The sequence below is a fragment of the Nymphalis io genome, chromosome 2, assembly GCF_905147045.1.
Source record: "Nymphalis io chromosome 2, ilAglIoxx1.1, whole genome shotgun sequence".
NCBI classification, from domain to species: Eukaryota; Metazoa; Arthropoda; class Insecta; order Lepidoptera; family Nymphalidae; genus Nymphalis; species Nymphalis io.
In genome coordinates this window covers 7,317,362-7,344,348 of record NC_065889.1, presented here as the reverse complement: position 1 = coordinate 7,344,348, position 26,987 = coordinate 7,317,362, and the positions used below count along the sequence as shown (strand labels likewise).

At 32.0% G+C, this 26,987-nt stretch overlaps 3 protein-coding genes across 5 annotated transcripts in view; 2 read left to right on the top strand and 1 right to left on the bottom strand.

The window, feature by feature from the left end:
* LOC126779847 (ATP-binding cassette sub-family C member 4-like) overlaps positions 1–20,201 on the top strand; it is a 36,954-nt gene extending 16,753 nt beyond the window's left edge. Inside the window, exons 9-24 of the mRNA XM_050503970.1 lie at positions 385–522; positions 1,724–1,891; positions 4,316–4,453; positions 4,627–4,711; positions 6,666–6,798; positions 7,364–7,672; positions 9,220–9,409; positions 9,924–10,060; positions 11,365–11,505; positions 11,882–11,985; positions 12,797–13,086; positions 14,581–14,703; positions 15,441–15,563; positions 16,226–16,386; positions 17,067–17,172; positions 18,933–20,201. Coding sequence (XP_050359927.1) covers positions 385–522; positions 1,724–1,891; positions 4,316–4,453; positions 4,627–4,711; positions 6,666–6,798; positions 7,364–7,672; positions 9,220–9,409; positions 9,924–10,060; positions 11,365–11,505; positions 11,882–11,985; positions 12,797–13,086; positions 14,581–14,703; positions 15,441–15,563; positions 16,226–16,386; positions 17,067–17,172; positions 18,933–19,118 — 2,532 coding nt within the window. The 3' untranslated portion in view covers positions 19,119–20,201. The remainder of the gene's footprint in view (positions 1–384; positions 523–1,723; positions 1,892–4,315; positions 4,454–4,626; positions 4,712–6,665; positions 6,799–7,363; positions 7,673–9,219; positions 9,410–9,923; positions 10,061–11,364; positions 11,506–11,881; positions 11,986–12,796; positions 13,087–14,580; positions 14,704–15,440; positions 15,564–16,225; positions 16,387–17,066; positions 17,173–18,932) is intronic.
* An 84-nt stretch (positions 20,202–20,285) lies between these two features.
* LOC126779990 (DNA replication complex GINS protein SLD5) lies at positions 20,286–21,385 on the bottom strand. The gene is made up of 2 exons (XM_050504228.1): positions 20,719–21,385; positions 20,286–20,388 (listed from the first exon to the last, which is right to left on the bottom strand). The coding sequence occupies exons 1-2, from the start codon at positions 21,293–21,295 to the stop codon at positions 20,315–20,317; spliced, it is 651 nt and encodes a 216-aa protein (XP_050360185.1). The 5' UTR covers positions 21,296–21,385; the 3' UTR covers positions 20,286–20,314.
* A 2,868-nt stretch (positions 21,386–24,253) lies between these two features.
* Positions 24,254–26,915, top strand: LOC126779938 (opsin-1-like). 3 transcript variants are annotated; one of them, XM_050504157.1, is made up of 9 exons: positions 24,254–24,368; positions 24,606–24,766; positions 24,836–24,956; positions 25,041–25,158; positions 25,318–25,531; positions 25,621–25,768; positions 25,857–25,967; positions 26,043–26,209; positions 26,339–26,915. In XM_050504157.1, exons 2-9 carry the CDS (start codon positions 24,633–24,635, stop codon positions 26,460–26,462), a joined length of 1,137 nt encoding a protein of 378 aa, XP_050360114.1. In that variant the 5' UTR covers positions 24,254–24,368; positions 24,606–24,632; the 3' UTR covers positions 26,463–26,915. The 3 variants fall into 3 exon arrangements, with proteins under 3 accessions (XP_050360114.1, XP_050360122.1, XP_050360106.1); XM_050504165.1 differs by having other exon boundaries at positions 24,262–24,414; XM_050504149.1 differs by having other exon boundaries at positions 24,265–24,418; positions 24,613–24,766.
* Positions 26,916–26,987: the final 72 nt, after the last annotated feature.

Below are 26,987 nucleotides of genomic sequence, written 5' to 3'. Positions count from 1 at the left end.
AAATCCTATCAGCAAACGGCTATTCATTAAAGTAATTGATATTTTATTTTCAAATTTTTGCGTGCCAGTTGACGTGGTTTCACGCCGAAGGTCGTCGGTTTGATTCCCACGTCGTTTGTGTGCATGAACATGTCTGATTGTCCTGAGTCTGGGTGTAATTATTCATATGAGTATGTATTTACAAAAGAAAAGTAGTATATGTAGTCATTTCATCCCGACACCTTGTGCTATGGAAACCCGGCTTTGCTTAATTTGGGATCAGATGGCCGTGTGTAAATAATGTCCCAGGATATTATTATAAAAAATGTATTTGGGTCGAACTTAGCTTACAAGTTACATAGCTATGTTCACAATTACATGAAATATAACAATGTTTATTTACAGGTGGTGACGGCGTGTGCTTTAATACGGGATTTCGAACAATTACCGTCTGGTGACGCGACGCTGGTCGGAGAACGCGGAATTAGTCTTAGCGGAGGACAGCGTGCGCGCATCGGACTCGCTCGAGCATGTTATAGAAATGTTAGTACATTATATTTTATTCCATAGGTTTAACTACCTTTAAACAGATGAACTTATTAAATTTTAAAAATGTAACGTCGTCGGCCTATTCTAAGACCAATAAAAAAAAGGTAGAATGTGCGCATGGCAAGGCGTTCACCTTAGCGTTGTTGTGTATACATTTGATACATAATTACTTATTTCAAAGTATCTAATAAATGCTGTTCATTTTAATAAAACTTCATTCATTTTGTATATATCTAAAAATATATCGTGAATTGAAAATAGATACAATACATCATAGAAATGTCTGTTCTCAGGGACATAATAGATATTTTTAACGCGTTTTTTTTTGTCTAGAGATAACAGACAATCAACACAGTTGATAAAATACTTCATATTTCATCTTGTATATTCTTAAAAAACCTATCTCGCAACTGACTCATTTAAACCATATCATCATATCGTACGTAAATAAGTTCTAGAGCGCTAAGCTTGAGCTTTTTTTGTTTATTCATAATTGGTAGGCGGAAAGGCAAATAGGCCACCTGATAGTAAGTGCTAGCCACCGCCCTGAGACATTGGCGCTGCCAAAAATATTGACAATTCCTCTAATTACCAATTCGCCACCAACCTTGGGAGCTATGTTCCTTGTTTATACTTGTAACTGAATTGATAGGCTGTTATATAAGTATTACTGCTTAAAGTAATGAGTGGGTGGTGTAGTATTTAAAAAACCATGCCGTTTTAAAAAATGTCGAAATCAATTAAAATGACGAATATGATTGACTACAAATTTATTTGTCATCAATCATATTGGTTAGTGTTTCGTTTGTTTAGTCACATTTTCTTAAGATGCATATAATATCATCATAATGATGATATACATATATATGTTATAGATGACAATAGATAATATTATTGACAAATATGACTTTGTCATTGTTGTTGTGTTGTTTGATGTTCGATTTTGTCATATTGTCATTTAACATAATATAGTGATTAGATACAACAAAGAGACATTTGAGATAGACGATTAAGACGTGGCCTTCGCTTAATAATTTGACGTTATTACATAACATTTTACGATAGAATTATCTCTTTTTTTTCTAAATATAAATTATGTCCAAGATATTATATCAAATTTATTTTGTTCAAATTTTAAATATTTGTCATTCGAAGATTGCAAATTTTCACGATTATCATTTATCTACATAAACAGGCAGACATTTATCTCCTGGATGATCCGCTATCAGCTGTCGACACGCACGTAGGCAAACACTTAGTGTCTGAATGCATCTTGGGACTACTGCGGCACTCTACAAGAATTCTTGTTACCCACCAGTTGCATCACCTCAAGGCTGCCGACAAGGTTATAATACTGCGAAATGTGAGTAAATAACATATTATAATAATTTAAAAAAAAAACTTGACCGTTTTCCTCCTGGAATCTCATTCCGATGGCATTGAATTGTCATTCTGTCAGTTTATGACAGTTAGAGAATAGATTTATCGTATAATTGCGCAACATTGAATAAAGGAATAAAGACAAAATTAGTAAAAAGTTAGCATAAATAAAAAATAGAGGAGCCTTAGCCTAGCAGTGGGACATTTACAGGCTGTTACTGTAGCATAAATAATATACACTTTTGGAAAAGTCCTAAAAACTATAAAGGATTTCTGGGCATTTAGTTTGGTTACGCGTCAACGATTGATGTTCAGGCTAAATATCAAAGTGTAAATACAGGTTAATATTGAAAGCAACCTGATGATGACCGTACCAGAACAATGGACTTGAATGCGATTTGTTTTGTTTCTAAGAATATGTACGTAGCTCATGGCTATGGCTATTTAACGGGTTTGGATTATTAGTAAGAGCTTAGTATTTGTATATTAAGATTTCATCTTAATCTAGCGGCTTGAAGTCGGAGATAAAAAATTATGCATTTCTATTTACTGATAAAAATTGTAGGTGTGATAAATATCTACAACTTTAAATGTTAATTTTATGGAACGTTAGTTTGTAATAAATTTCGAAAGATGAGCTGTCGAAAATTATAAATGTTGTTTTTAATACCAATATATATAACGAAAAAAATTGTATTAAGAAAAGTTTTGGGTTTTTAAGTTCATTTAATTAGGTGTTTTCCTTTAAAAAACCCGCAACAAACACATAAATGTAATTTATTTGAGCCAAGCGAAGCTCGGTCAGCGCAGATACTAACCTAACCTACCTAACCTAACCTAACCTAAACTATAACTATAGGAATATGAAAGATGAAATTATAGGACACATTGTATCGACAGTTTAAAATGTATATATATATTTCTTTTATAAACAAATAATCTTAACGATTATTCGGTGACAGAAAATATAATTGTATATAGAGACCTCTGACAGTATTGTGTAATCTATACGCATCAGGCTGTTATGCCATAATAGAGACCAACAAGTAGTTGATATTCATTGTTTTTACATAAATAGAACACTCAGCATTAGCACTCCTGTAGATGTACAATGTTATCAACTAATATCTCGGTACACGATAACCTAGAAACCGTAGTAAATATTATATTATTAAACCGATTGTTTTCATTTGCTAATTCTCTAATAAAAGAAAAAAATACAAAAACGTTGTTAATGTACTAACGTTAGACAGCTATATGGCTACATTCCAGAAGTAAATAAAATATACCTATTACGTAAATATAATTTTCCTCAAATGGGAGTTCCAAGGTTTTAAAGCTTAAATTTGGTCGCATTTAAAATAAAAAAATCGAGATTTGAAATCTAAAAATAATTACATAAGTTATCTAAAGTAATCTACGCAAATACGTAGATAGTGAGCAGCTAAATAAATACAAATATTACTTTAAAATGTTTGATCAGATAAACTTATCTGACTAAGATCTTTAATCGCTAAAAGATAAAATGCTTAAGTTTACGGAGATTACTAACCAACATTTGCTATGATTATACGAGATCACGCAGATTGTTTCGTGTTATATAGCAAAAGTTACAAAGTCCTTGTCAATACTTACTTACTTATATCCTTACCGACTTATATTTAGATACTCTAATATATATAGTAAGTATTATTTGTTTGGGATTAGGAAAACTTCTACCATATTGTGTTCAAAAATTTTCAACGTCGAATTTTAGTGCTGTTTATTTTGAATTAAAACATACATACATTGAAAGTAAGTTAGTTACGTTGTGCTTATTTTAATTTGGTTAAATTGAGATATAATTATTATGAGTCATAAGCGTTTATCATTTACATATAATATAATATAATATTTCTTTTTGTTTGTTGTATATTACAAAGGCTATCGCTACAGATAATAGCAACGATACAGTAACATCTTACTAATTATTAGGACTAATACTAATTTTAATTAATTTCGAAAATGTTTTATTATTTCTTACTATATTTTTCACATTCTGAGGACGCGCACTATTGTTGGCATACGTTACGAGAATTTGTGAACAATGTAAATAATAAAAAAATACATAAATATCAATATGTCGCTCCGATGTCGCGCAACTCGCTATTTTGTCGCGCGGCGTCTATCGGTCTATTTTTTAGCTTACTTTTCTCCGTACGTGTAGCAGGTGTTACGGTTAGATTATAACGTGAAATATATTTCATGTGCAAACATTTGTAAACTCTCTATGCCCATATTGTCATAATTCGATGTGTGATAGAATAGTCTGACACGACTGGAGAGAGTCCCGCTACAGGTTCTACAGCTTAATGTACTTTCGTGAAACACTACATATAATAGATAATAAGTATATCCTAATAAACAGGGTGAAATAGAAACTCAAGCCAGTTTTGAAGAAGTGTCAAAGAGCCCATTGTTCGAAGAACTGCTTGAAGATGAAGATCAACCTGCAACGCTCGAGGAAGGCCGCGTACAAGTGCGACAACGAAGCATTTCAGTCCAAGTAATTATTTATTACAATCCCTCTCCGCTCCCCGCAGTAACTATTTATTACAATTGCTCCCCGCGACTTCACCCACGTCACCATATTTTCCCTATGCATTTTATTTCTTTTAGTTCATGTATTAAATTAATAATTGGTCGTAAAACGTCTATTTTTTTATTTCACAATTATAGTCTCGGACAAGTCTCATCACGACAACGGAAGGCTCGCCGGATGAGGAAGAGGAACAGCAGGAAAGCGCCGAATTAATAGAACAAGGTAAGACTTTACTCATTTGTATTAATTGAAGTAAAAATTATTTCATTATATATATTATAATATATTTATTACGTAAGTACTTACTGATGTTTATTAAGACTTAGTAAGACCTAAAAAAGATGGCTATTCGTTTAGTACTTATTTGTGGACTGCCAAAAAAGTGTAGGTATTATGTATATATAATATGTGATGTATTATGTATATATTATATGCGATGTATTTTGTATATATTATGCTCGATGCGATCGTGACTTATGTATATTCTTAGATAACTTACTGTTACTTAGCTCATGGAAATCACTAAATGTATAAAAGTACAAAAACGTGTGTTATCAATGACGACCTTAATTTATCAAAGACAGTAAATGGTAGCTGACAACACCAGTATCCTAAGCGACGCGTACAATATATTTGAATTATGTAATGTGTTATATCAAATGTTTGCATATATCGATGTCAATTTTTTATAATGTTATTCTATGACCGTAATCGTAGATCTATGTCGATGTTAAATTATATTTCTGGTTTATAATCTTACCAATATAAAAAAAAAAATGAAGAATGTATCTGATTTCGAAATAATTGCCTCTTTTTAAGGAAATATAGCCATTTGTAAGTTTTCAAAACAACAATCAATATTTTTTACACAAAATATTTTAAATATTTTATAACTATAATTCAAACAGGCATTATGGACGTTAAAATGGTAGATTTTAAAGATTTTAGTTATTGTGATAAAAGGAAGACTAGACTACATCTTTTGCTTTTGTTAGGTTAGGGTCGTGTCGTTTTCAAAGATGCAAACAATGCTGTCTATTCATATATCTTAATTTTCCGTCTGTTTTACAATGAACTCAATGAGTATTTTCTATATGTATGATTGTTTTATATAACTAATTTTACCAAATGACACAGTTTACTTCGTTTATGTCAATAGTAATTTATTAAGACGTGTAAACAGTACTAGATATACTTAGATTTAAATTGATATATCTTGTGTGTAATAACATATTATGCGATAAGAATTACAAAGCAACCGCTTATTAGCTTAAAACTTTAATTGGGTACGTTATTATGTTTTTTTTAATAGTTCATATTTCCGTTAGTCCAAAAAGTATATTTTTTAATTTTATTTATAATAAGCAGACTGACAAATGGACCATTACTTTTAAATGGTCACCACAGTCTATAAAAGACGCTGTTAGAAAAAATAGCCGTTACATACATCGCCAATCTGCCACCAACCATAGGATAGTTCCTATGGTTGGTGGAAATCATTTCTTAGTAGAAATGATGTCCTTTGTGACTGTTTTTACACTTGTTCACTCACCTTTCCAATCGGAACACAAAAATACTTTGTAGTCTAGCGGTAAAATAAGTGATCAGTGGGTGGTACCTACTTAGAGGGGCTTACACAAAGCCCTACCACCAAGGCAAAATGAGGCATTTTTCCAACTATGTATTTGATAATTTACATTAATTAATAATTCAGTAGCATATTCAAAAGATAGACGCGAAAATGTGAAGATATATTAATCACTGGAAACTATCATATCTTGTGGTCGTCTGTACAGTAGACAATTTAATATGACCATTTGCACTAATAGCAGCTATTTGTCATCCCATATGTTACCCGCGTGATCGAATCACGTAAATAAAATACCGGGTCTCCATGCTGTTTATTTCATATTATCTACTCGAAGGATCAAATTGCGTGGCACAGCGTTGAGACGGTGATTATAATTGACTTTAATTATTTTATGTACTTCTACTGGACAATTAAATGTGTTACATTTTGCTTATTTATATATTAAGCTTGAAAAATTATACGGCTAACGAAGGCAATGTTCGTATTATATAATTAAACACAGATTTTTAACAGTCAATACCCAAATTCCTTTGAAATGTATGCACCTAAATAGCTTATTAATATTTCACTAATGTTTGTTCGTAGGTCGAGTATCAGGATCGGTATACACGAAGTACTTCCGAGCGGGCGGCAACTGGTCCCTGCTAATTTCTACAATCATATCAATTCTTCTAGCCCAAATTATCACTTCAGCTGGCGATCTTTGGCTCACACATTGGTACGTTTTTATTCATCAATCATCTAATTACGATTCGACCTACATATTTTTTGCAACTTTCCTAGGGTTAAAATTATCCCTATCAATTTCTCCTATCCATAAGCTATGTTTTTATATGTTTATATATGATGCGAGGCCAAAATAGAGTCACAGATATTTAAAAAATATATTGATTAACTATATATTGATAACAATGTTCCCACGAATAATGTTATCAGAAAATACTTCACGTACAATGTCCACCACATTTATTTATAATAAATTCGACTGCTCAATAAAGACTAAACATTCACTCTGTTATTCTATTGCACAAACAAGTATATTGCATTGCTGGCCTTTGGTTTGTGTGTGCCCTTATACTATGCATAAATGACATAACATCGTAAATTCTATGGTGTGTGGCGTATATAATATATGACAGTGGACGTTGATAATCATTTTTATAGTTATCTCTTAAGGCGCACTACCTACCTATCTAACTCGCTTTTGAGAAAAAAAAATAGCAAACAATTTTTCTATAATATTAAAAGAGATTAGTAGAGTATTCATTATTATATAATTTTAGGATGAATGATGTTGAATTGAGACGCGCAAAATATGATCTCATGGAAGACATTGCTAGCGGAGATTCGAACTCCACGAGCAATAGTTCATTAAGTTACGACGATATTCTCGAAACAAATGTTACTTCACCTCTGGATAACTTGGTGTCCACGAGCACAATGAATCCGAACCTTACAGTTATCGGTACTATGATGAAAACGGCAATAACTATACAAAATATTGCATTAAACGAGGAACCCTTTGATCACTCATTCTATATTTATATTTGGGCGATCGCTATTTTGGGATGCATCATTCTGACGACTGGAAGGTAAAGCACTATTTTCTTTTTAATTTTACATTTGGAACCTAACTTGTTTTTTTAATCTTATAGAATAATAAGAAAATGTGTGACTAAGAGATATAAATAAAATTTTACCATAGATCATGATGTAATGCCGTTTACATACGGCGCCGAAAAATAAACAGCCGGCACGGGACGAATTGTTTTAGTTTAGCTTTGTTTAGTATCGATGTTAAAAAGAGACAGTTATATGTATCTATCTCCTATACATCCTTGTCAAATGAAAAAAAGACACTAATCTCAGCTGCTGTCAGTAGATTTTTTGTGCAAGCATATCTCGAGTTAAAACGTCAAGGACTTTAGAACAAATTGCTCAAAAATGGATATTAAACGTATTATTTACACTTTTAAAAATCGTTTGTTTTTATTTGATGTTACCGTAACACGGATGTTTCACGGGACATATATGCAAATGACGTATATATAAATAAAATGTAAAAAATGACCTTAACCTTATTATGTGTTGCCCTTATTTGAAATAACTCTTGTACTTGAACTATCCAACATCTATCTAATCAGCTATCAGTTTTAACATGAAAAGAACTATCAGATATGTCTCGTTACGAATGGACAGAATGTTCGTTTGTTATCTGACCTTGACTCCTTTTGAAAACATAAGACTAATAAGATAATACTGGTGGGTAGGGCTTTGTGCAAGCTCATCTGGGTAGTACCACCCATTTATCAGATATTCTACCGTATAACCGCAGTACTTGTTATTGTTGTGTTCCGATTTCAAGTGTGAGTGAGCCAGTATTTCAGGCACAAGGGACGATGTTATGTTAGTTCCCAAGGTTGGCGATGTAAGCGATGATTAAGATTTCTTACAATGTTTATGGGCGTTGGTGACCACTTACCATAAGGTGGCTTACATGCTCGTCCTACCTATACTATTAAAAAAAATCATTTGAAGAGATAAGTCGTCTGTTGAATGATTTATATTTTTTAGAATTATGCTTTACTTGACTCCCTTGGGTATAAACTGGTGGTTCCCAATCGTTTTAGTGGAGAGACATTAAACTTTGATATTTTATTGCACGGTACACTTACTATAACATAATCAGCTTTATACCTCTTAGAATCCAAGCATGGAATAAGGAAAAGGAAATTACTCAACGTCCATTTTCGAAAAGCAGAAAAATTAAACCGTATCGCGAGCGCAGGACAGCTGCTCTTTTTTTTTATTAAGCATGGAAAATCCTTTAATGGGTACCTGGAAACTTGAGGGAGAATCCGGCTTATCTGTGATTCTTACCCACTCCAGTGATGGACGTTTTCAATTTTTTTTTTAATAATTGTGTACATAATTTATCGAGAACTACTAGAAGTGATGATGAGCCAGAGTCCCATGTATTGAGAACCACTATATAATGTCATGCCAAGTTTTATTAAAAATTAGAAAAGTCAATCAAACTATGATTTGTTCAAAAATTGTATTAATGTCTTCATCGTGTATCCGCAAAATATACTTTAATAAAAAATCAATACTTAAGATTGCCCTTTATGTATTTTAGATCTTTGCTGTTCCTCTGGGTATGCATGCGCAGTTCAATTAAACTTCACAATCAGATGTTCAGTAACATCTTATCGGCGACGATGCGCTTCTTCGACACCAATCCTTCAGGACGTATTCTTAATCGGTTCTCTAAGGATATGGGAGTAGTTGATGAGATGCTACCTAAAATGTACTTAGATAGTATACAGGTATATTTACTTAATTAATTATTATTTGCCTTTCGAGGGAAACCTACTCAATACAAGACACATTGGCTAATTTATGAGACAGCTGGGCCCCACTTCTTGGGTTCAAATCCCAGGTATTGCCATTAAAAATGTTATTAGGTACTTCTGCCAAGAAATTTCAGTAGCAATCCGGAGACTGAAAGTTGGTAATTATAATATTCCTGTTTCTCGGAAAACACGTAAAGCGGTTGACCTTGCGCCTGATTTAATTCTAGTCCGGTCGGATTATGAGAGTGAGGGAATAGAGAAGTGTTTTGTGTTTGCGCACATACTTGTTTACTATAATGGGACATCCCAGATGGCTAATCTCTCTTGGGAATGGTCACTGTTATCAAAATCTGTCAGAATATATATGACAAGTAATTATATATACATACATCCTCTTGAGCTATTGAGGAGCCTGTCATTATTATTTTAAATAATGTTTCGACTTTATCTATATAATATATTAGATTTATGTCTGTTTATTACATAGGTGTTCATGGTGATGTTCGGTATACTAGTGATGGTTGCCATTGTTAATCCTTATATGCTGCTCACGACACTCTTCTGTGGCATAATCATGTATCTGTGGACTATAATTTACCTGACCACAGCACAAGCCATTAAAAGGTATGTAAAAATTATTTTCTGATTTAAAACTTGAAACTGATTTTTGTAAACACGAGCTTATTAATAGCGGAAAATTATCTTTTTGTATCTTTGTTTGTTCAGCTGTTTTGTCGCGTATTGAGTTATCTTTTTATAAGTTCATTGAAATCGAAAAGTTTATTTGTATTGCAAATATGAAACACCACACTATGCAAACACTTTAATTGCTCTATTTTTTAGGGATTATTCGCTTCCATAGAAATATTTTGTCTAATAATATTGCACATTTAATTGCAAGGCGTAATATCCTGTTCGATCTGACGAATAGTTAGTAGTAGGTAGGTAGTTTAAATATTAACCGAGGATAGATAGCGAGTTTGAACCTAGGCACTACCAACTCGCTTTACGCAAAGATGGTAGAATAAGGTCCAAATTGTTTCCTCAAAAGGAGAGGAGGAGACATTAACAGGCAACTATTGTTAATTTTAATTGTTTGTAAAGGTGTAATTTGTGAATTACTTTTATTATTATTCGAATAATACTTTTTTTTAATTACAATTTTTTAATATGTGTTACCATAGTTGATACTTAATCAGATATAACTTATTTACTTATTTCCAAAAACGTTATTTATTTTTGCATTGAAACTGTTTGAAACAAAAACATTTTATATTACTGTAATCAAATTTTATACTTTAATCGGAAAAATTGTGTTAACGTAAATAATATTTTGTTATCTGTAGAATTTTACACACTGATATACTATTAATATTTATTTACAAACACAATTCAGACTATGCACCATTGTTTAGGAAGTCTCACTCAAAGCGGCACACTTATAATATTTGAACAATTTATTTTATTTTAAAACATTGCATTGTACTTATAATTAAGCCTCAAGTCAATATTGAGTTTCTTCATTAAAACCAAGCTTGAATTGAGGTTTTGAGTATGTATATACATTCATGATAATGGCTTGAACATGCTCGCAGCAAGATAACCTTGTTTACTGGATACAGGAACGATTTAGACTAATTTTTGGATAACTTTTTAGTTTCATTATTATACTCTATCGGTTAAATTAGCCCATCAAAATCAATTTGAAATATATACACATAGAAATATATTCACATGGAAAATTACTGAACCTTACTAAAACAAGTTAACTACTCTCAGTAAAGTCTTAAACATTTTTTAACAATAATATTGGACTAAATTGCAATAAAAGTAATTATAATTAGTAGATTGCCTCAGTTAAAAATTTGCAAGCAGAGAACCGCTGAGCTTGTTGGCGATCGATATGCACGAGAACTTATGTTGTTCAGGATCGAGGGCGTGTCGCGCAGTCCGGTGTTCTCGCACGTGTCGGCCACCATGGCGGGGCTGGGCACGGTGCGCGCGTGCGGGGCGCAGGACCTGCTACGCGCGCAGTTCGACGACAAGCAGGATGTACACACCGCTGCCTGGTGAGTCCTGCCGACAAAACTGGAATCAAGATATTTCAAAGTTGTGTGGTCCCCCGACACGACAAAATTTTAATTTTAATAATCTTATTATCTTGTATTATAAATTCTAATATAATATTGTCGAGATGTTTTTATAAATCTTACTATTAATTTTTGATTATTAATACATTTAAAATATTCATATTATTTATTACTTTTTAGTTTTATTTTATGATTTTTACTTTTTACCTATTCAGCCTTTTTTTTTGTTTTTTTTTTTGAGTCGGGATTTATTTTTAATTTAAGTTTTATTACGCAAAATAATAAAAGTAGGTAAGTAATTTTTTATGCATAGTTTTTTTGCGTATAAAATTAAATAAAAATATTGTCATTCCAGGTACTTAACCCTCATAACTAACACAGCGTTCTCGATATGGTTGAGTCTTATCTCGGCAATGTATGTTGTGATAGTCGCCTACACGTTCTTATTACTAGATGACGGTAAGCAAAATCATTCTTTTATCATTTCGATCATTAAGCTGTAAGAAAGGAACCATGGACCATTTTTGAAAAGAAATTAGTCCCTTGTTTATTATTTAATTCGTTTAAAAACGTGGATTTTATTGATATTAATATTTGAAACAAAGACGAAATGGTTCAGTATATAGGTACTAAAACGAATTAAATAAAATGAATAGATTAAATTACATGGGCCACCTGATGGTAAGTGGTCACCAACGCCCATGCACATTGGCATTGTAAGAAATGTTAACCATCGCTTACATCACCAATGCGCCACCAACCTTGAGAACTAAGATGTTATGTCCCTTGTGTCTGTAATTACACTGGCTCACTCACCCTTCAAACTGGGACGCAACAGTACCAAGTACTGCTGTTTTGCGGTAGAATATTTGATGAGTGGGTGGTACCAACCCAGACGAGCTTTCACAAAGCTCTACCACAAGTAAAATCTTAAACGAAGATCGCTGGTTCAAATCCGGGCACCGCTTAGGCTCCTCATATTTATATTTGGCGATATGAAAAACATTAAAAAAAATGCATATGTCAAATAAAATTCTGCAAAATGTATAATTACTAACACGCACTGGAGTAGCATGGTGTAATAAAGTCAATCGCCTCCACTGATAAGAAGAAGAAGCTTTTGCGAGCAGTTAAACATTTGAGGGCTATTGCTTACTTTTTTAGACTCACCCAACAAGAACAAGGTTACATAACATACGCAGACGGAAGTTACTCGATTTATAGTATTAAAAGTCAGTAACTGTCAGTTGCATAAATATTATCTTTTTAGGTTCGACCAAATCCGGTAACGTAGGCCTCGCTATCAGCCAAGGACTCATATTGGTAAACATGGTGCAGTATGGCATAAAACAGACCACTGAAGTGATATCTCAGATGACGAGTGTGGAGCGAGTCTTACAGTTTACGAAGCTGCCTCAAGAGCAAACAGATGGTCCTTCGCCGCCGAAGGAGTGGCCTCAACGCGCTCGTCTCGTGTTCAAAGACCTCTATCTTAGATACGACAAGGAAGCGGAACCAGTACTTAAGAATTTGAATATAGTTATTGAAAGTGGATGGAAGGTGAGCAAATATCCAAGCAATTAATTCATTTATTTGTCAAATACGTATGTCAAGCTGGTGGAAAAACTATTATGATGATCGATTGCGGTGACAGCAACTGTTCCCAATAGAGACCTACACAGGAGATATTGCTTTGCATAATATGTTTAAAATTTTATTTTTAATTAATATGTTTAAATACACTGTGCACTCCTTATCTCTCTATCTCATAATTTGATGGGATAGTAATCCGACATGACCGGTGAGTTCCGACGGACGATGAGCAACGGCTTTACGTTCATAGACTCGAAAGTGTTAAAACTTTCAACCTCCGGGCTCTTACTGAAATATTGTTTACAGAAAAATCAAACGTCGGCCCCTAGGATTAAACGCAGGACACATTAGACTAACGATCCGTTTATATATTCCAGAATAGAGTATTATGCGTTATCGATATTTTATTATTTCATGAATCATCGTTTATCGACATATTCGAAACTAGCGAAATATTGTTCAAGGTTTTCGCTGAGCATGACTTGCAATTTTCATTTTTAAAAATTTTTTACTTATTGTTATTTATTATAGAAATTACAATGAATCTTGCTTGGTTTCAGATCAGCTTTAATCTTATTTACATAAGATATTTATCTGAATTTTATGTAACCTACTTACTTACCATAAATTTAAGTTTTAATATTTAAATATATTATTATTATATATTGGACTTATAAATGACAATAATAAAAATCCTACTTAAGTTTATATTAGACTAACGGCCTTATTAATAAAAATGTATAGCAAGTTAATAGCTACGAAACGATATCTCTTTCTAACATCGGTTAATTGACATTCGAAGGAGTGAGCCAAAGCATTGTATACACACAAGTATACGAGTATACTTTTATGACGTAAAAGGTTATAGATAAAGCGAAGTAAAGCCCATATTGTCGCGTTGTAAAAAATTATGTGTCTTCTTATATTTAATTAATTCAAAGATTATATAGCCTTCAAAGTCACACATAGTGCTTGATAAAACCATTAACTCTTAAATCTTCATGCTTATAAAAATCAATGACTGTCTGAATGTACTCTAAAAACTTATATATTTAGTACGCGTCTTCGCCAGCCTGGAATTCGGCTTGTGATGAAAATCCTTTAATATCTCCCATTTTAACGTACACAGTGCCTATTCTATTTGATACACATAAAATATTTAAATTATCGGTAACAGCGGTAAGTATAAAATAAAATAAAAAGTTTTGGTTTTGGTAACTCATAAATAGTCATATTACCTTAAAATGAGGTAGTTATTTAGAAAATCTATAGTAATATTATAAATACAAAAGTAACTCTAGCTTTCGCGACTAAACCACTGAACCACTGATGAAATTTTGAACCCCAGAAAAGGCTACTTTTTTATACCTAACACTTATAAAAAAAACACGCTGGCGAAAACTAGTAAATATTTCAATTATATATTACATTTCTTGTTACGAAATTATAATTATTTATCAGGTGGGTGTCGTCGGTCGAACTGGCGCGGGAAAATCGTCATTAATATCAGCTCTCTTCCGTTTAGCGCCGATAGACGGGCATGTTTACATCGACGATATCGACACCGGCGAAATAGCTCTCAAGGTAAACTTACTATAAACAATTTTGAGTCTTGTTTTAAATAGAATACTCATATATACGCAATTGAAATAATTATAAGGTTCACTCTATGATTAAATTATATGAAATTAATGTATTCATTACTAATCTAAAGTAGCTTGTAGTACTTGGTCACTAATTGAGATTCGCGAATTGATAATTATCAATAAAATTAATTATTCCATTGTTTATTTTATAATAACGATTGTTATATACTTTTGAATATAATTGCACAATATTTATTATTATAATAATATTAATAACAGTTACAATATAGTATTATCGGATTTGTACGCATTAAGCCATAAAGGTAACATACTATTTTATTTTGGGCTCGCGGTCAAATGCAAGATAAACCATTGAAATTCATATTGACTGTCGCTACATTTTTATTTAACTAAAATCGAAAATCGTTTTAGTTGAAAATATTTTGAGATTTAACTGGTGGTAAGGCTTTGTGCAGGCTCGTCTGGGTAGGTACCACCCATTTATCAGATATTCTACCGCAAAATAGCAGTACTTGGTATTGTGTTCCGGTTTGAAGGGTAAGTGAGCTAGTGTAATTACAGGCACAAGGGACATAACCCTTTAGTTCCCGAGGTTGATGGTTAACATTTCTTGGTTGGTGACCACTTACCATGTTCTATATGCTCGTCCATCTACCTATACTATTAAAAAAAACTGTTTTTTTTTGTTTATACAAGTAAATATTGCTTTTGTAGGAACTTCGAGCAAAGATTTCCATTATTCCTCAAGAACCAGTGCTGTTTTCAGCAAGTCTGCGATATAATTTGGATCCATTCGACAAATATACTGACGCTGATATTTGGAAAGCTTTGGAACAGGTAAATTTATTATATAGTAGTTTCATTTTATTCTGCTTATAGTTACTGTTTTAAATAATAGGTACTACCAAATTAAAAACATATATAACCATAACGAGAAGTTCAATATAAATGTCAAGGTTCAGGTCCAAGGGATGTCTGTCCTTTTCATGAGTGTGAGAGAGACGACATTAACACGATCGATAATAAAATACACCGACATGGAATAGTTGTGCACATTAGAAACATTCATTAAACTTCACCTGTTAGTATGTGTGGATCAAATATTGCACACAATTGTAGTACTTATGACAGAGTATTCCTTTGAGAAAATTATATAAAGGCTTGTTTTTAAAAGTCAACTTATTACGCCAATATTATATACATACTTAGAGGTAAGTTTTTAGTTTGTTTCTACGCAAAAACACGACGGGACAGCTGAAACTAAATAAAAATACAACTCAACATTATGTAAACGGTCATTTTTACGTTTACGTTATTGAGAAATGAAACAAAATCATAAGCAAACTTTGATGAGCCTGGCGAACATTATTTATCCCGATTTTAACAAAATATATTGGACAACCAAGGTATTAGCTTCAATGAAATAAAGTCATGTATGTATGTATGTATGGCCTCCTCCTGTTGAAGTCGGTAAAAAATAAATTGAACGTCGTCCCCAGGTGGAGCTGAAGCAGAGCGTCACGTCACTGTCGTCGGAGGTGGAGGCAGGCGGCGCCAACTTCAGCGCGGGCCAACGACAGCTGCTGTGCCTCGCGCGCGCCGCGCTCGCGCGCAACCGCCTGCTCGTGCTGGATGAAGCCACGGCCAATGTCGACCCTAAGTGCGTACTCTATGTTTAATAAAACGTGCGAGCGAGACATCGCATAGCCCTTATATAGCTCACTTTGTCGCACTTACTGATTTTATAAAAATCCAGGAAAACGTTCACGCCTCTATCGTAATGCTTATACGAAAAAAGGAAGACCAAAAGAACTACCTAAATATAAATATTTTTTATTCAAACATATTTTTAATAATCATTGCTTTGACAAAAAAAAAAACAAAAAATTTTATGGTTCAAATTATGTAGACAAATTATAATTAAGTACTAAGTACTAAATACAATTATTCGACCGCCAAAGAAGACTTCGGTTGCTATGTTACTGTGTCCGTAACCAAATAATAACGGTGAAAGAAATTAGTTATATTTCTGACAGTACCTACCAAAGTCTATGGAAAAAATCCTTACATTCAGATGGTCGATATTTTCGGCTGTTTTCATTAAAGTGTATTTCGCACGCACTTAGAAAAGCAACGATGGAACAAACGCGAACATAAATGAGTACAAGAAAACCGATAGCCAAGTGAACAATCAGTTTGTTCTTGTTAATTTATATGACTTCTGTTACCATATAAGCAATAATGTTTTTTTTTTATCACATGTATATAAATGTATTGACTATGTCCATCTACATATTTACGCAATATGTCTATTAAAACCTATAATTTTGTTATTTGCAGCACGGACGCTCTAATTCAAAAATCGATACGTAAACACTTCTCCGAATGCACAGTGGTGACGGTAGCGCATCGCTTACATACCGTCGCGGATTCGGATCGTGTTGTTGTAAGTATTTTTAGATGTGATAAAAACTTGAAATAGTTATATATTATATATTGAATAGTTTAGTTTTCGGCTTTGTAACTTTATTATAACACTAGCTGACCCGTGCCCACTTCGTTGGGCGGTAAGCATCTTTACTTGTGATCGATTGGCCGGACATTAACAAAATTGCCTCGCGTATTTGATATTTTCTTTTATCTCTTAAACTATGCAACTACAAAAAAAACTGTAAAAAAAGAATTTTATCCAAATAAAATTTCCTTAGCTATTATTAAAGCTATTTATTTTTAAATAGATTGATTAATTTTGTATATGAAAAAAACCGTCTAATAGAATTGCGACATGGTCGCGGTTCTTCCATACCTATGTCGTATTATCTCTTTAACCATTGGTCCAAATTATATGCAGTAAAAGGTTAATAAAGGATAAGTTTTTTTTATTTTATAATATAAGAATTCATAATTGTTGATAATATGACTAATAAACATGACCTAACGATTTCAATAATTTTTTTAATATAAAAAATTACTTTTTGTTACTTAAATATAAAAGTTGCACATATGTTGCTACTGCCTTTTTTGTGGCCATTATCAAGCTCTACGACTTTTTTCTATAACTCAATCATATATTTCTTATCGTTAAGGCAGCGTTCGTAAGAAACGTTTTCGTTCAACCGTTTTTTCTCCGCAAATCCCACTACCACGAGTCTTCATTTTTCGGGATAATATATATCCTATGACACTCACAAGTGATGTGACTTTCTATTGGTACAATAATTTTCAAAATCGGATAAGTAACTTCAGATGTTAACCCCCCCCCCCCCCCTACAACCACACAAACTTTACCTCTTTATAATATTAATATAGAAGTATAGATTAGTACGTTTTTGATACTGATTTTTTATGCAGTTTGCGAAATATGTATTTATAACTATTTGTGGTCGTCCATTGGTTCAAATTCAACCGTAATTTATTGTTAAAAAAATATAACATATATAGGGATGATAATGAAAATATAATATTTATCGATTCGAAGATTGAAAAATAAGATTCGGTAGTAGTTTCTTGGTCATTATTACAATAAAAAAAACAAAGAAATTTCAAAAAACCTATTAGGTACTAGTTTTTAAGTATAATTTAAAGTATGCATGTTTTATTTTATTTAATATATTTTATTTGTAACAGATATTACGTATAAACTTTAACAAGTCTCAAAATCATCCGTGCGCATAAAAACTGGTATAAAGTTTTTTCTTTACATTATAATATATAGATAAAAATATCTAATTCAAGTTGGATTTAATGTATTACTTAAACTGGATATAAAACCCCTAACATAAATCACATGTTGGTACTTGTATTGTATAACGAACAACATTATTGATTCATGTTACTCATATGAAATTATGAAAAAGATTACATTTGACGAATTGAGATTTGATCTCTAATCTGCATCTGTATTTGACATGTGACAGTCTCAAGTGCTTTTTGTATTTATCTGAGGATTTCGCGTATGACCTTTTTTTAAATCATTTTATCATAGTATTAACATTAGGATCAGCAAAATAAATATATTAACAATTTCATTGAATTTATAAAATTTATCTTTGTAAAATTTTTATAATGTTACAAAGATATGGTTTGCTTAAAAATCATAGTTCCTATGGTTATAAAAAACTTAGTACTTGTTTAAATAGTAAAACCTTAATACAAAATAAATATATCAGTTTTTGGGATGATTAAATTATTTTATTTTGTTTACAGGTAATGGAGGCAGGTCAAATAGTAGAGTGTGGTCACCCTCACGAGTTACTTCAAAAAAAAGATGGTCACTTTTTGCGCATGGTCAGACAGTTAGGTGCAGCCTCTGAACAGAGCCTACGCGATTTGGCCCATAATGCTTATCTACAACATATAAAATATGTCGACGCTGACGACCATCCCCTGTGACTAAATATATTATAAAGTACTTAAGCATTAAGATTTCTGCTTAATCTTAAGCTAGCAACAATGTGATTCAATTGAGCTGAGAAATTTGTATTTTACAATTTATTTCTGATTGTGCCTTTAAAAATATTTTATAATTACAGACGTAGATATTGTTAAAAACATTTATATTGTGCGGAAACAATATTTTTCTAGAAAATAAAATGCAAGCTGTGCTAAATTACACAGACGTAAATAACAAATATATATCCTATATTTTATTAAACAGTAAATATATAAAAAATAGTGATATTTTGCAAATTGTTTATATGCATTTGTGTAATTAAAATTAGCTTCTCTATTAATCTAGTACATGTAAATCACTATTTTTGTATATTTATTCATACTACTTAACTTAGATAAATTTAACATTAAAAATTTAGTAAGTTATTAATACTAAATACATGAATGTGTAAAATGGACCAAATATAATTTTGTATTATTTAATTTGTCACAAAATATATAGTACTTAAAAACTTACAAATATTACTTAAACAAAAACAGCTGTTGTATATATTTACAATTACTATTTACCTATTTTTTATTACTTACATTAAAACATACAACATGCATTTACATCTATAAAAGTGATTATTATATATATTAAACATTCAGTTCCCTAGCATTAAATTAGGCCAGAAATATAGCCTTGAAACCAGGAAAGATTTCTTGAAGCTGGATTTTACACTTAATAATTTTCTGCTGCTGCAATAATATATTGGCATGCTTCATTTAAGACCAGAAAAGTATGTTTTTTTCATGGACAGTCAAATATATACAGCTAGAGTTGGCCATCCATCTAACAACCATAGGTACGGATTTCGATTGTATTAAAAAACTGATTAAAAGTTCCTAAACAAACAGTTGATGTTTATGTGAAGGATTTAATAAATAGACATTTGTTATTGTCCCAATATTTATGAATAAGAATTTTTTTTTTAATATTTACTCCACAAATATTTTATTTACATATTGTGAAAGTGTGATTATGTTTCAGTAAATGTCTATGACAATAAGTATATTGTTTTAATAAAAAAAATATTTTTATGTTTGTTTTTTTTTATGAAAAAAGGTATAAAACCATTTTCTTAAGTTACTAAAAGGAAAAGGGAAAATTAAAACAATAAAAAGTATAAAATTATTGTTTGTATTATACTAAACTATACGAGTTGCACCTTGCCATTTTTTACTAAATCTGCTATTGGCTTGTATTGCAGTATATGCTGGGATCCCTCTAAAATAAAAAAAGTCAATATATAAAATAGTAACTAATAAAATTATTTATTAAATAATTTATCCCCAATAAAAGTTAAAAGGAATTAACATACACCAATTTAAACTTAAAATATACTCTTACTTCAAAGAATTAAAGGCAGTATTTGTGTGTTCAGGCCAATCTTTTGTCTTTGATTGTAGCAAATCTGAGCAAAAATTAGTTACTAAAGACCCAAGTCAATGGGAACAATTATATTAAAGCTAATTGGTCTCGGCTCCAATGTTACCAAAAAAATATATATTGACAAACATTTATTATTAATAACTAATGTTGACATTTTGTACATACCTTCTAAATCTATTTCCTCATCTTGGTCACCTAGGAGGTCTTCTAAAACAACACCATTTACTGTTTCATTAGCTTTAAGAAAGACATGAGATTGATAATTTGGATATATAGCCATTTTATTGAATTCAAATGTTTGCATATTCCCCGGAACATGATCAAGTACTGTATTCTTCAAATGATTCTCCATGTTCAATACATATTCTTGGGCATATCTAAATTCAGATGGCGTTAAATAATTCGTTCCAGACTCTATTCTTTGCTTCTCCTCATTGACTATAGCAATGCAGTAGTTTTCTATTTTATTTAACCTAGTTTTAAGATAATTACAAATAATATACTTAATTCTATTTAATTCCATTTTATGAATACATGAGCGAAGATCAGTTTTGGGTAGTTTATTGATATTTCGCTCCATGTGTTGTATTTGTCCTAACATACATTCGACCATGTCGTTATGATGGGGCAGTATTTCTGGAGATAAACGCTCATTTTGCCAAGCGTTTTGAAGAGTTTTTAAAACGGTCTCAGCTGTAATTTCTTCTTCATCCTCACTTAATGCTATATCTTCAGTGTCCATCTTTTAAAGAAATATTGTTTATCATTTAGATTTCAAAAATACTTGAAACAACAATACCTACCTAGCGATTTGAAACATTTACTTTTCAATAATGACATATACAGAGTCAATGTTACCACTTTCCACCATAACAGTTATAAAATAAAGTTATTATATCGTTATCATTAATATTAAAAGGTATTATTTCTTTTTACATATGTTTCAATTGATCGTTGTTTTGATTTTTTATTTGTCACTGTTTTCCTGTTTTATCCTGAATCCTTTTTGACTTAAATGTTATTATGGTATGTGATAAAAATAAATTGTCATTGCCATCTGCACAATATCACAAAAAAACATGAAATGATTATTATATAACTGTAAAAAAACTTAAAATTATAAATCATATGAGTAAAGAACTTTAATAAACTTTATAAATATACTACCAAACATCGTTTTTGCCTTGATTATCTTAAGACGCGCGCACAAGATTTTAAGAGACTTGCGACAATTTTTGGACCAAACTTTTTTATTTTATTTATTAAAGACAGAAACAGATAACGGGAATGTATAATAATAAAAAGGAAAGAACTATTGAATAATAAATAAGACCTAAGTTCTTATGCATTTCTCACTAAGAAATATAAATGTGAAATACAAATAATCGCGCAGATCATATTATAAGCTAAGCATGGATGTGCAATGAAAAGGGAAACAATGAAATTATTCATAACAATAATGAATACAAAAGTATGATTTTAAATGAGAATCAGAACTGTTAGGTAAGTTATGATTTCTAACAAAGATAAATCACAACTCACGGTAAAAAGATGGATTATTGAAAAAAAAGTCAACAAAAGAACTTAAACAAAAGCTCTTTTTTTTTACTGCATAATTAACTCTAATTCACCTTTGTGCAGGCCCGTCTTTGTCCACCCACTCATCAGATATTCTGCCGCTAAGCAGCAATTGTTGCGTATCGGTTTGAAGGATGCATGAGCCCGTGTAACGTGTCCCAAGGTTGGTGGCGCAATGGCGGAGTAAGGGATGGTTATTATTTCTTACCTCGCCAATGTCTATGGGCAGTGGTGATCTCTTACCATCAGGTGGCCATTTACTCGTCCTGCCTATAATTTAAAAAAATATTACCATAACTTTTTATATGTACAAAAATATTTTACAATTTGCAATACAAATGTTATGATATGGGCATTAGAAATTATTAAACTTAAAAGAAAAGCTAAATTTATATATTATTAAAAAATCAATCGTACAAATATGTAATCTTGATTACTGTAATCAAAATTAACATGATAGTTAGTATGTCTATTTCAATACGCATAAACCATTTAAATCATTAAATCGGCTGGTAATCTCATATATAATAAGCTTAAAATAATAAACAACAAAGATAAGTACGTAAACTTAAAGTTGTCATAACCTTTGTTAGACTCTACCGATTTTTATGAAATGAACAGTTCCTTGAAATACTCCTATAATATTTTAAAATACCTATAATAATTTAATTTGCGTTTGTAATTTTTAGCCGTTGTCAAGATTATCTTGGAAAAAGAGCCAAACAGAGGGACTGATAAAAATTAAAAAAGTTAATTGTTTTGGTAATTTAGTTATAAATTAGTTCCCGAATCGACCCCTTTTTCACCTCAAGAAAATAGTTCCTCTGAATCTCTGTTTCATTTTTCCCCTTTCGAATATGTGAGTTTTTGTTGGCTTTTGATATAACATGAAACCCGATTAGGTACTTGAAAATATTTTCAATATGAATTTAGCTTATCATTGTTTACCATAAGCAAGCGAATTATATACTTACACATACAAGTTTATACTTACATATTAAAATTTTAAAAACGCTTGCACAGATTTGTATCCGGATTTTGTTTTAAGAACTTACTACTTGAGCCACTGTGCAATCTCGACATTTGTCCTACCGATGTTTATAATCTTGTTAACATACTTATATTTCCATATACTTATACTTAGTGGTGTCATAACTATATTAGCCGACTTAAGGAAGTCCAGGGATGTACTAAAAAAATATGCTTTGAATTTTTTTCTTAAGAACTACTTCAATATACTTGTTAATATTGATTTATATTTGTTAATAAATCTAGGTAAATATAAGTGTATGTATTGTGAAGTTATTGGGTTTGTATAGCTCAACTCGCTATTCTTACTACAAAAACCATAACATTCTGTATTGAAATATATTTTTACTTTAGATAGTAAGCTAATAGAAGAAAGTCATGTAGGATAAATCAATGACCACAACCGACAGCCAATATGGCAAACTGAATGATGACAAGCAATAACCTTATTATGTTATCGAAATTTATCGCGGATTGAACCTTAGGGCTCATCAATTTAGTTAACTTAAACCTCAAAATAAAGCTTTGCTTAGTGTAAGAAATTATAAGTCATATGTCCAATCAACTTTCTAATAAAAGTTTCGAGCACCTAAGCCTAAGATTTGTTAACATACATCAACAAAAAGATAATATTTACAATTACATATAATAAAATACCTTATATGTCTAAGGTTGTAGGTATACATATGTACTAAAAATGAACATTACGCATTTTCCTACGAAACTATTAAATTATGACATTTCAGTTTTTAAACATACTTTTAATATACTTTTTATTTATGATTTCATTTAAAACATAATAGTTTGTTAATATAAATTATGCACATTTAATAGAATTGAAAATTATAACTAAAAATTAGATAACTTATTTAATCATGTAAAAATTTCGAATTTCTTAATGATTGTTTTTATAAGCATGATGTAGATATCGCTGATATGAATAAAATAACAGGCGAATAGGTATACCAGGAAGCCCTCCCTGTATAAGACACTTAGCAGGTAATATATTCACCCTATTATCTATATCTAATTATGAATATCGATTTCTTATGACGATAATTTAATCCTCCTTCTTTTATTATAAAAGACAAGTGTAGCGTCCGAAAGATCGAGTAGCCTCCGCAACGCCTTGGCATCCACGCCAGAGATTGGTTATAGCAAACTAAAGACTGGAGTAGTTCGTGAAGCGATTTTCTTCAGTATTTTTGGTATTAACCATCTCGGGGCGATCTACCCACTCTTTTCCCTTTTTTAGTGAGTCATAAAGGAATAAATTGTTTTAACACCATCATTCAATAAAAATCAAAACATATAAATCTTAAAATAAAATGTTGTGCTTCATTTGGTGCTAAAACAAAAATTCTTTTAAATAATGATTTTTTTATATATTAAGCCAGTACCTTGCCAAATGTGTTTAACCATAACGGATGTAATTATTTTTGCAGATTTAAGTACATACTTTTAGGAACAAAATGGCAATCACAAGCTTGGACCCTGGTGCTGCCGCTCTTCAGGCGTGGGGCGGTCAGATGGCAGCTTTCGGCAGCAATGAGACCGTCGTCGACAAAGTACTACCAGAGATGCTGCACCTAGTTGACCCCCACTGGTAAAATTTAAATTCAAAATTCGATTCGATCTGATTTAATTTAAGTTTTTATATAAATAATATTTGTAGGTATCAATTTCCACCAATGAATCCGCTATGGCACGGCCTGCTCGGATTTGTGATCGGGATTCTTGGCTTCATCTCCATCACAGGCAACGGAATGGTCATCTACATCTTCACAACCACAAAGGTGATTAAAACATAATCACGCTATTTATACATGTTTATAAATAATTTCTTAATTCACTATTGTAATTATGATATATTTTTCCAGACCCTTAAAACACCATCAAACATTCTCGTCGTGAACTTAGCATTTTCGGACTTCCTCATGATGTGTGTAATGTCACCTCCTATGGTGGTCAACTGTTACAGCGAAACATGGGTATTCGGTAAGTTAAATATTGTTTTAATAACTAACAATAAATATAACTAATATAATAGTGCAGACCTGCCCAATTGGAAATAGCAATTTGACTGACAATATATCTTGAATTTCTTATTTTTAAAAATTATTTAATTAACATAATTTACAATATCAAATGTTCCAGGACCACTAGCGTGTCAACTATACGCGTGTGCCGGATCCTTATTCGGATGCATATCCATCTGGACCATGACGATGATTGCTTTTGACCGCTACAACGTGATCGTAAAAGGAATTGCCGCCAAGCCTATGACCATCAACGGCGCTATGCTTCGAGTGCTGGGAATCTGGATGTTCTCGTTGGCATGGACCGTTGCGCCCTTGCTCGGATGGGGCCGGTGAGTAGTAAATAAATATATACACATCAAGTATTGTCACAAAATATTCTTATAAAAACAATATCCAAATAAATATTTTCTTATTTAAGATATGTACCTGAGGGCAACATGACCGCCTGTGGAACGGACTACCTTGACAAGAGCTGGTTCAACCGCAGCTACATCTTAGTCTACTCAGTATTCTGCTACTTCATGCCTCTCTTCCTCATCATCTACTCTTACTTCTTCATTGTACAGGTACAATAATATAAATTACAGTATCTTAAGATAACAATTAAAATTCAATGAAACGCTAATTAATCGAATATGTTAATGCTTATACCAGGCGGTAGCAGCTCACGAGAAGGCGATGAGGGAACAGGCCAAGAAAATGAACGTTGCTTCTCTCAGGTCATCTGATGCGGCTAACACAAGCGCTGAGTGCAAATTGGCTAAGGTATAATCAAACAAACTTTTAAAAAATGTATGACGTACATTTTAAAACAATACCTAAATTTAATTCTAAATACAGGTTGCTTTAATGACCATTTCACTATGGTTCATGGCATGGACTCCATACCTTGTCATCAACTATGCTGGTATCTTCGAAACTGCCACGATCACTCCTCTTGCCACTATCTGGGGCTCTGTCTTCGCCAAGGCTAATGCTGTCTACAATCCAATTGTATACGGTATCAGGTATGCAAATATGATTTTTTAAAAACAAATATGTAATACTAGCTAACGAATAACAAATATAAAATAAATTATATCTAATTATCCCAATTTAAAAGAGAATGCAAATTAAAGATTACATTCTCTTAACAGCCACCCGAAATACCGCGCTGCATTGTACGCGAGGTTCCCAGCCCTCGCTTGCCAGCCCTCACCCGAAGACAATGCCTCGGTAGCCTCCGCCGCCACCGCCACCGAAGAAAAACCATCAGCGTGAACACTTCGATGTCCAAGATCGACCACCTACCAAAGCCTGACGCTCGTTCGGAAAATGATTCTGCCAACGCGATGTTCTTTATTATTTTTATACGTGAAAATTTACTGTACAAAGTTATCTCGAGCACAGAGCGCGAGCTCTACAAAATATTCGGATTTTAAAGTTTTTAGTTTGTTACTTACTTCAGCTTATTTTGGGTTCGCGTTTTGTGCGTCTATTTGAACATTGCACACATTTCTTACGCCTTTGCTTGAAACACTGGTCAGCGGCATAAAAAATACAAAAAAAATACATAAAAGGGAACAATGTCGCTAGGCCGCCCCGTGAACCATGAGACTGCTCCCAATTAGTAAATAGGTAACGCAACCGAATCTTAACGACGGAAAAGATGCAATGTATATTGGACAAATAAAGTTTATGACTGGCAAAGTGGTTTATGACCACATAAACAATCTGTTTAATTTTTACCCTTTTTCAATCACCCAAAATTAAATAAAAGTTATAACTACATATAAAAAATTGTAT

Excerpts from the sequence above, each read along its gene's own strand:
- LOC126779938 (XM_050504157.1), top strand. The coding sequence starts at position 24,633 with ATGGCAATCACAAGCTTGGACCCTGGTGCTGCCGCTCTTCAGGCGTGG. Across the intron at positions 24,767-24,835 it reads CACCTAGTTGACCCCCACTG|GTATCAATTTCCACCAATGA; the intron begins GTAAAATTTAAA and ends TAATATTTGTAG. Across the intron at positions 25,769-25,856 it reads CTTACTTCTTCATTGTACAG|GCGGTAGCAGCTCACGAGAA; the intron begins GTACAATAATAT and ends TGCTTATACCAG.
- LOC126779990 (XM_050504228.1), bottom strand. The coding sequence starts at position 21,295 with ATGGACACTGAAGATATAGCATTAAGTGAGGATGAAGAAGAAATTACA. Across the intron at positions 20,389-20,718 it reads TGAGGAAATAGATTTAGAAG|AGGGATCCCAGCATATACTG; the intron begins GTATGTACAAAA and ends TTTTTATTTTAG.